At 38.1% G+C, this 10,456-nt stretch overlaps 1 protein-coding gene across 3 annotated transcripts in view; it reads right to left on the reverse strand.

The window, feature by feature from the left end:
• MCOLN3 (mucolipin TRP cation channel 3) overlaps positions 1-10,456 on the reverse strand; it is a 29,190-nt gene that overhangs the window by 5,619 nt on the left and 13,115 nt on the right. For all 3 annotated transcript variants that reach the window (XM_017499836.2, XM_017499837.2, XM_017499838.2), the window contains exons 4-9: positions 9,663-9,816; positions 8,484-8,568; positions 8,310-8,406; positions 5,286-5,385; positions 2,012-2,124; positions 1,779-1,928 (exon numbers count right to left, since the gene is read on the reverse strand). In XM_017499836.2, coding sequence (XP_017355325.1) covers positions 1,779-1,928; positions 2,012-2,124; positions 5,286-5,385; positions 8,310-8,406; positions 8,484-8,568; positions 9,663-9,816 — 699 coding nt within the window. The remainder of the gene's footprint in view (positions 1-1,778; positions 1,929-2,011; positions 2,125-5,285; positions 5,386-8,309; positions 8,407-8,483; positions 8,569-9,662; positions 9,817-10,456) is intronic.

A 10,456-nucleotide genomic window follows, 5' to 3' on the forward strand; every position in this document is an offset into this window, starting at 1 on the left:
GTGGCGGTGGGGGGGGGAGTGTACGAGAGAATCAGAATTGAAAATAACAAAATTAACTACTTTTTTGAGATCTTTTGCTAAATAAATGAGGGTAGTAAGTTAGGGGGAGGATTTAGAGTTGAGATACTATCTCTTAAGGAAAAGGACAAAAACATGCTAATGGGAATGACCTGGTAGAGAGGGGGAAACTGATGATTCTGAAGAGAAGTAGAACTAGCGGGAGCTGTGCCCTTGAATAAACAAGTGGTGATGACCTCTGGTAGGCAGGTGGCGTGGTTGGCCCTGAATAGTAGCCTAAAGAATACATCCACAGAAAAAAAAGCAAGTATATGGGCACTGTTGCCAGGAGGCAGATAAATAAGGTGGGAATGTGGAAATTCTGGGTCTTTTTCTATTATTTTTGTGAAACAGGAAGTAAGGTCATCAGCTTAGAATGAGGATAGGACAAGGGTACTGGAGGTTTCAGAAAAGGGGAAAACATGATATGATCATTTATGAGGTAGCAGTGAATGGTCTAGAAAAATATAGAAAGATATTTTGGGACACTATTTAGAGTTCACTGAAATTAATGATAGTTGATGTTGGTAAAAATAAAGATTTGCTGCAAATCTCCCCTTACTCCTCTTTTTTGTTGTTTTGGTTTTTTGTTTGTTCCTAAAGTTAAACATCTATTCCAATGATACATACCACAGCCACATATAGTGGCAGCTGCTAAGTGTTGACCTAAACCCATTCTCCCCTTCCTAGGCACATGCCTGGGCTGTGTACCCTGGCCCTTCTGCAGTTAGGATTGACTAACTTCTATCCAGTGGGATATGTACAGAAATAAATTCTACCACTCTTGAGCCAAGCCATCAGTCTATGGGAGAGCTTCCACCATACTGTATTTTTGCTTCCCATAAGCTGCAACCTGTTTGAGGCAATCCAGCAATAATTATGCAGCCAGGGCAAGTCCTTAAGGGATGGCAGAGAAACAAAACTGGAGGAGCGTGGGTGCCTGAATGACTATGGGAAGTGGAGCTACTCAGCAATCTGTAAAACCCATAGTATTACATGAGAGGGAAATAAGCTCCTATCTTCTCTGAATGATTGCATTTGGGGTCCCTGCCTGGGTTTATAACCAACTCCCCAGGAGACTCGATCAGTTGCGTCAAGACTAGGGAAACATAAGTTTGAACAAGATTAGTTTGAACAATATTAGTTTTTTAAATTTGATTTTTGTTTTCTGGGGACAGTTGATTTTTAGGCTAGGTTAGTCTTAAAATGGATAAACTCATAGCACATCAATGGGAAAGTAAGAAAATGGATGTGTTCTCACTTTGAATGGATGGAGGGCACAAATGCAATCATGCCATTTGTTTGGCATAGAGCCTTGACCTCACTTTCCCCTACAACCCCACTCGTTTTTGTTAAATATTCTAGCATTTCTTGTAAGATATTTTTTAAACTCTTACATTAGTTACCTTGGTTGTGTATGGATTTTGGTGTGTGTAAGAATTCACAGACCCCGCCAAAGGGTTTGAATTCAGACGGTCTAACATGGTACACTTTTACCAGGCACCCAATGATTCTGATGAAATGGTTTGTGGATCACATTTTGAAAAACTCTGCCTAAGAGACCTCCTGACTAGATTTAAGAAAATTACCATTACCAATTTCAAGTCTACTTGATATACAGTTTAGAAGAAATAATTATGAAAATTCTCAAATTCTGGAAAAGTCAATTACCATTAATACAAATCTGACACTAACAATAGCATGATTAGGAAAAAAATTACCTTAGCTTGGATTTCCATTTTTAGAATTGATCCAACGATTGTTAATATGTCACTAATAATAATCATAATGTACCATCCATTGACAAATTCCATTTGATCAGAAACAGAAACATCCTTCTTATAATGGAGGAGGAAAAAATTGACAAACTCCTTTAGGGAAAAGAGAGGAGGCATAGTGAATGTCTCTGTCAATCAAAATGTCAGTAGCATTCCTGGAAAGCAACATCCCCTACCTGCTGAAGCTGAAGTCCTCTAATCACAGATCTAATGCAGAGGATTAATGAAACCAAGCAAGTCAGAATGACAAAGGCATCAAAGATCATCATGTAATGAGTGTTCTTCTGAACTGAAAGCAAAGAGGATTACATAGTGCTTATGTGGTGGGACATTAATACGGTGACATCTTCTTTTTAGAATCATTTAAATAATTCAAGCAATCTTTCTGGTAAGACAACAAAGAAAAGAAGCCCTGATAAATGGTCTTCCAATTAGTATTTAAAGAAGGGTGAAAGTGTCCTTCTTTTTACCACAACTATCATTCCAGTATCTTTAACTTTATAAGCCTATGGTCTTTTGTTTTTTGTTTTTTTTTTTTTTTTTTTTGGCAATTCTCCTGCCTCAGCTTCCTGAGTAGCTGGGATTACAGGCACGCGCCACCACGCCCAGGTAATGTTTTGTATTTTTAGTAGAGACGGGGTTTCACCGTGTTGACCAGGATGGTCTCGATCTCTTGACCTCGTGATCCACCTGCCTCGGCCTCCCAAAGTGCTGGGATTACAGGCTTGAGCCACTGCGCCCGGCCAGGTCTTTTGTTCTTAATAAAATTAGCTTCCCTGCATGTTCTTTTTTTTTTTCTCTGAGACCAGGTCTCTGTTGCCCAGGCTGGAGGGCAGTGGCACAATCAAGCTAACTACAGCCTCAGCCTCCCAGGCTCAGCAATCCTCCCACCTCGGCCTCCCTAGTAGCTGGAATTATAAGTATGTGCCACCATACCAAGCTAATTTTACATTATTTTGTAGAGACAGGGTTTTACTTTGTTGGCAAGGCTGGCTCAAACTCCTAGCCTCAAGTGATCCTCTCACCTCAGCCTCCCAAAGTACTGAGATTATAGGCATGAGCCACCATGCCCAGGCCCACCTCCCTGCATATTCTATTAAAATATACTTATCTAGGTATACAATATTTATTATGCATTCACTATGTGCCAGGCATTTTTCTAGATGTTAGGATACCGTGGTAAACAAGATAGATAAAGTCCCTGATCTTTTCAAACTTCTATTTTACTACAAAGAAGTAAACACATAACAAAATACTTTTAGATACGAGTAAGTAACATAAAGAAGATAATCACAATAGATAACATGTATTGAGCACATTTCTTGCCAGGCATAGCTCTAAACACTTTATATATATTAACCTATTTGATCTTCACAACAACTCCAATGAGGTAAGCATGATTATCCGCACTTTGCAGGTGAGAAATCTGAGCACAGAGAGGTCACATGATTTCCCCACAGTTACAGGTCTAGTCAGTAGAAGAGCTGGGGTAAAATCTCTGCAGTTTGTTTCCAGTGTCTTTCACTCTGTCAGTGGTTCTTGGCATTCCTTGGAAGCTTGTGTACATTTTCAGGTCTTACTCCAGACCCACTGAATCAGAAATCACTGAATTGGGTTTCTGCAAGTCCTCCAGGTGATTAGTCTGAGAACTACTGCTCTATATAAGAGAGGTTAGTGTGGGGCAATATGGAAGAAGAGAGGTTCATTTATATTGCATAGTAAAGGAAGGCCTCAATGAGGGAAGCAGTGGGTTTTAGCTGAAAACTGAGCGACAAGAAAGAGCCATCTTTATGGATATTTTAGAGAATCGAATGTGTGAAGTCCTGGCTAGCAAGCTGGAGCCAATGTAGAGAGATGGGCAGAGGTGTCAACCATTGTACACTCTGCCACAGAGCTTGTCTCTATTTAATAAGTTAGACTGCTCTCTGCTGACAAAAAGAGAAAGTACTTAAGACTATTTCTGTCATGAAGCATCCCATTAATATCTGCCAAGGAGCATAATTGCTACATAATTGTCTAAATTGACTTTAGAGAAACTTAAACATTAAGAAACAAACATTTGAGAGGATGCCTAGGTGCCAGACACTTGCGTATGCTCTCATTTTTCTGATTCTGGCTTTTGTGGAGAAACATTATAACGTATACAGATGACAGAAAAGGCTTGTGTTTCAAATGTGATTCAAGAGCCTCGTATATTTGAAGTTACCTATTAGTGAATAAAAATACTATGATGGCAAAATTTCATTTTGTTTACTCTATCTCATTATTACTTTGGAACTTGGCAAATCAATTAGTAAGAAACTTTAGAACTGTGATTATCCAAGTATAGTCTGCATAAGGACTATTTACACATTTCTAGGTCCCACCCCAGAACTACTGGCTTATATCGAGCTGGGGAAACTGCATTGGAGCAGGTACCCAGGATGATTCTTCTGCCGATTAGAATCTCAGAACTCCTCATCTAATGACCACTAAGTCCAGGACAATGTACCATGATGTTACTTATGAGGGACTAGAAAATTAGATAAATTCTTTCTAGGCAATTTTCTCCAGTTCAGCCCCAAAATTCTTGACAGTATTCAGTCTACACCTGAATTCTTGTCTATATTTCTAAGAATAGATCCTTTCTTCTTTTAGTATACTTTTAAATGGACAGAAGACAATCATAATATGTGGGATGCTTTGGGGTCACATCCTACCTGACTTGTCCCTGGCTTCTGAGCCTTAGTTTCTTCATTTATTTCATTTCTTTCCTTGAAAATCCTTATTTTTATAAGGATTCTGGCCGGGCACGGTAGCTCACTCCTGTAATCCCAACACTTTGGGAGGCTGAGGTGGGTGGATCATGAGGTCAGGAGTTTGAGACCAGTCTGGCCAACACAGTGAAACCCTGTCTCTACTAAAAATACAAAAATTAGCTGGGCGTGGTGGCATGCACCTGTAATCCCAGTTACTCAGGAGGTTGAGGCAGGAGAATCGTTTGAACCTGGGAGGCAGAGGTTGCAGTGAGCCATGATCGCGCCACTGCACTCCAGCCTGGGAGACAGAGCTAGACTCTGTCTCAAAAAAAATAATAAATAAGGATTCTGCCTATCTTAAGGACATTTAAAAATATTAAAATGAGGAAAATTAAGGTGGAAGTAGGTATACAGTACCACTCAATAAGTATTGGTCTGGGAAGATGTATGTAGGGTTTTGGTGGCAGGGGACTATGAGTACATGCTTGCTCAGGAGTGGGCAAGTGAGGGTACAAGGAGAGGAAGCCCGTTTCAGTTATTCATGACTTACCTATTGCCTGAAACATCAGAGTTGATCTATTTGTAGAGATTTAGGGACTTGAAAAAGGTCTAAACTTCTATTTGCTGTTCCAGATATCCAAAAGGAGATATTTTAATAACCATTTACGGTATTTAATAACCATTCTGAAAACCAGTAATGCTCATTACTTACTTGATCCAGATACATGCCAGTCTTTACATTCTCTGATGGAAATGTCATTATCTAAACTTATTTTAATTCTTCCACTATGGGCCTTGTTGTCGAATGTTATCTGTGAAGACAGGAAAGCAGTCAAAAACATACTTACAGTTTTTTGAAGCCAAGATACCTCTATGTATTAATTAGGGAACAATTCTTTTAAGGGGACAGTAGACCCAGATTCTCATCTGCGATCTGTTGCTAACTCTGTTCAACCATGGGAAGTTTCATTTACTTCTCTGTGAAATGAGAAGGATGAACTAGGTCTTCTATAGAGACCCTGTAGTCTCTAAAATGTTGTATTTCTAGGACAGGATTTCCACTCCAAAAAACTTATATAACAAGGGTACTTCCTCTTGCTCTCCATTCTAAATACTTCCAGATACCCTCTTTATATGAGCAAGAGCTGGTACAACTGTGCTTTCTCCCAAATTCTGGCAGGACCTCAGCTAGGGGTAGATTTTTAGTGCTGCTACAATTCTTACTAATAAGAAGTCTTATTCTTACTAATAAGCAGTCTAACTTATTCTTACACAAACAATTCTTACTAATACAAAGGCTCATTAATTCTGCTTTGAGACATTTGAAGTAGAGCTTTTAAAATTTTTATTCTGGGCCTAGATTTCTTAGTCACATTGGCACCACAACTGTTATAAAGGGTTTGGTGACTGGGACTCAACAGTCATGCCTTGCTTCAAGAATAACACTTCAGGACACCAGGGGCCAAGCAGGACACAGCTAGGCCAGAACACCTTCCACAGTACTCCTACTGTCTTCCCCATGCAAGGACAGGGAAGGCAAGGCATGAAAATCAGTCTGTTTCATTTCTGCCTCTTCTCTCTCTCTCAATTGAAAAGTCTGTTATTTAAATAAATTGTATTGAAGCTTCTCCATGTGGGGTAATCAGAAATACTTCAAATATAAGATTCCAAATGACTTTTAAAAGTTCAGTCACTGTATTTCTCCTCATCAGGGATTGTACATTTCTTTCCTTGACAAGCAACTGAGGGCATAGTCAGTGTCTGCCTATGTCCCTAATGGCTGCAAGACCCAGCCTATGGCCTCACGCAAGGAGGGTGCTCAGTGTTATTTGACTGAGTCAGTAATCCTTGCCAAGGAGAATCCATGCTTTTCTTACACAAACGGTCTCAGGTTTGTACAAATAATAGGTGCTCACTAAATATCTATTGAGAAAGTAACTGTGGCTTAATGTCAATCACATCTCAGTAAGGCTCAGAAGAAGTTGAATCTTAAAGAAGAAAAATAATGAATGGGATTAGAAAATATTAGATTTCACAGAAGAAAATTTAGTGAATTTGAAAATATAGCAACAGAAACTATCCAAAACGAACACACTGAAAAAAACTGAAACATAAAACAAACAAACAGATCATTGATGAGCTATGGGACAACTCCAAGTAACCAAATACAGATGTATTTGTCTCTGAATCTCCGATAAGGTGGGGGAGAGTGACAAAAACATTTGAAGAAATTATGCTGAATAAATATCAAATATAATGACAGCTAAAAAACCACAGACCCAAGATGCTCAATGAACCCTAAACACAGGAAACATGAAGAAACACCAAAGCGTTTCACAATCAAATTGCTTTAAATCAGAGGTAAAGAAAAAAATTAAAAGCAAACAGATGGGGGAAAACATCTCACACAGAAGAACAAAGATAAAGATGAGAGCAGATTTTTCATTATAAATAATGCAAGCTAAAAGAATAACATCTTTAAAGCGCTGAAGAAAAAAACAGTCAACGTAGAATTCTATAGCCATGGAAACTACCTTTAACAAAGGAAGGCTTGGAACAGAATAATGGTTACCAGAGGCTAGAAAGGGTATTGGGGAGGCATGGGGGATAAACTGGAGTTGGTTAATGGGTATAAAGATACAGTGAGATAGAATAAATAAAATCTAGTGTTTAGTAGCACAATAGGGCAACTATAATTAATAATTTATTTTATATTTCAATATAAAAAAGGAGTAGATTTAGAATATTCTCAACATAAAGAAGTGATAAATGTTTGAGGTGGTGAATGTTGTCCCAATTAGCCTTATTTTATCATTACACACTGAATACTTACATCAAAATCTCACCTATACCCCATAAATATGAATTAGTAACATTTTTACTTAAAATATGCTAATAAAACTTTTAAAAGGAAGATGAAATGCTTTTTTAAACATACAAAAGTTGTTCTTGTTACCCAGGCTGGAGTGCAGAACTACACTGTAAGAAATGTTAAAGGAGGCCCTTCGGGCAGAAGGAAATAATACCAGATACAAACCAGGAGCTACACACAGAATGAGGCACACTGGAAATAGTAACTACATGGGCAAATACAAAGATGCTTTTATTATTATTTCGATCACTATAAAAGATAACTGACTGTTTAAAGTAAATATATATTGTGGGTTTATAACACATGTAGAAAAGACACTATATAGCAACAATAGCACAAGGGCCAAGATGGGAGAAATGGAAGTACATTGGTGTAAGGTTCTTACACTATACGCAGTGGTATAACTTGAAGGTGAACTGTAATAAGTTAAAGATGTATACTACAAACCCCAAACATGGAAACATCCACGGTGAAGAAACTAAGTAACAAGAACTCTTGGCAGTAACCTTTAGCTGACAGCCACAGACTGCTGAGAGCCAACCACACTGAAACTATAAACACCTGTTCCTCTTGTGTTTGAAAATCTACCCTATACCAGGCACTGTTCTTCATACTGGAAATAGTAGTGAACAAAACAAGGTCCCTGCTTTCCTAGAACTTACACGGAGGTGCAAAAGACATAATTAATAAGTAAACCTGTTGTTATAGCAAAATAAAGCTAGATGTATCAGTGTTTCCCTCATGCACATTCAAGTGAAAACATCCTGTATTCTTGATAACATCATAATCCAAGCATATGAAACATAACCAGATAAAACAATTTTTCTCCGGACTGGAACCAAATTCAGCCTGTCTCACACTTACAGTCAGAGTAAAGTCATAACAGTCAGGGAGCTCTTGATGACGAACTGTCTGCAGGTTAATGGCTTTCAGTTTAAACTGAAGCTCCACTGTTAGGAGTCTAGAAAACAGAGGCGATTTTAGTTCTGTGGAACTATATACATACAAATGTATTACACCCCTATCTGCTCTCCTCACCTGTGGAAGTCCAGTGTTAAGTTCAGTTTATTTTCTGCTGGTGTCCCAATGTGAAAAGGTTCATCTGGCTCTAAAAAGAAACAATCTGCCACAGAAAGGAACGAAAACATGATCTAGTACTTAAAATAAATAAGACTGCATTTTGAAAAGCTGATACATTTAAGACCAGTTATTCAGATTCTAATATTTTTTGGAATTAAAACTTTAAAAGCTAAACATTGATACCACATGGTTACCATGACTCATTTGTTTTTAAGACCTAAGTGGCTACAACATTTCTGGAGTGGAGGCTAGACAAAGATCTGAACTCGATTTCACGAATGTTCTCTTCCTTTTAAAGCCTAGATAAATGTTGAGTCCCTCCCCCTTTTTGCATCTTAAGCATAGGATTTGAAGCACTTGAAGTAACTACAATGAGATTTTCTAAGCAGTTTGAAGGATCTATTTTTAAAATACTCTGTGCTAACAATGTTTCTTCAATACACACCCCCACACACAGGAAAAAAGGGAGACAGCATTTGAGAAAGTTTTCACTAGTTGGTACTGTTATCAGTAAAAAAAAAATCCGTTGTTAAAAGTATTTGAATACTTATTTTTTTAGTCAATGACTTAAGTTAACATTTTAGGTATAATTGCAAAATAGAATTTGCTAAGAACAATAAGCCATTCTATTCCATGTTCTGATTCTTATTCCTCCCCCTCAATCTGCCCCAAAAGGTACATGATAGTGAAGCGGTACTGGGGCAAGAGAGTTTTATATACACCAAGAGTTTGCAAGCATAATGTTTTACAAGCTTAATATCTGTCTATTAATACTTCACAGGCATGTCCTTCACAAGAGATGGTGGAATATGGTAGCTAAGAGCACAAACAGCCTGGGCCAAATTTCAGCACTGCTCTTCTAGCTCCATCTTAGGCAGATCACTTAACTCTCTGAGCCACACTTTAGTCTTCTATAAAAGGGGATAATAATAATCCTTGACTTGCTGGGTTTTCTTGAGGATTCTTGAGTTATGGTAAAGGGCTCAGAACACTACCTGACACATAATAACTGCTACATCATTCTTACTATGCCCTAATACCACAGACCAAAGCAATGTTTTCAGAGACAAAATTACTGATTTTAAATACAAATTGAGGCATTAAAAATTGAGGTTCTAGGTTACAGAAGAACATCACCAGTTTCAATTTGTGGATCGATGTCAAAGGTATCATTTCCAGGGTAGATGTTTCCTCGCTTGTAGAAATGTTGACAGATTGCCATAGCAGACTGGTCGGTACCCTTGTTCTCGTAAGCATGATTCCCAACTGAGACATTGTATAGCTGCAAGTACTTCAACCAAAACAAGAAACAGAAGATGGGAATGCTAGCCAGGGCAGAAGTGACTCCCCTCCCCTAGCCATGACTCCCCTCCCTCCCCACCTTTGAAACTGGCAGGTTCCCACCTCCCCCTTAGGATAGAGACATTCACCTTGATAAACAGGGTAAGCGACTTGCTGCTGTGCACTAGGAAGGCAAAGGGCACTCATGAATTAGAGTTCTAGATTCCAGCCTCATTTCTGTGACAACCTTTCTGACCTTCCAGTTCCTTATCTGCAAAATTAGTCTGAAGCCACGTAATCTTTGTGTTTCTTTCTTCCCTTAAAGAATTATGTTTAGGAACTGAATGTGACATTCAATGTAAATAGACATTTTATTTATCTTTAAAAAACCACCTATAAGGTCAGAATTGTACTTTAACAGTGTAGTGTAAGAAGTAGGATACAATTATTATAGGTTAGCCAGCAAAACCTTTTTTTAAGAAAGTATTGTTTTAAACTTCATCTTTGCAAGATTACAATTTAATCAACTTTATGGCAATATTGCCTATACTAGTGAATCCTTTACATTAAAAACATTACTTTTATAAGTGAGAATCTTATAATGTCTTGGAGTAACTGTCAACTTAAATTTTTTTTTTTTTTTTTTTTTT

The sequence above is a fragment of the Cebus imitator genome, unplaced genomic scaffold (genome assembly GCF_001604975.1).
Source record: "Cebus imitator isolate Cc_AM_T3 unplaced genomic scaffold, Cebus_imitator-1.0 Scaffold261, whole genome shotgun sequence".
Classification (NCBI taxonomy): Eukaryota; Metazoa; Chordata; class Mammalia; order Primates; family Cebidae; genus Cebus; species Cebus imitator.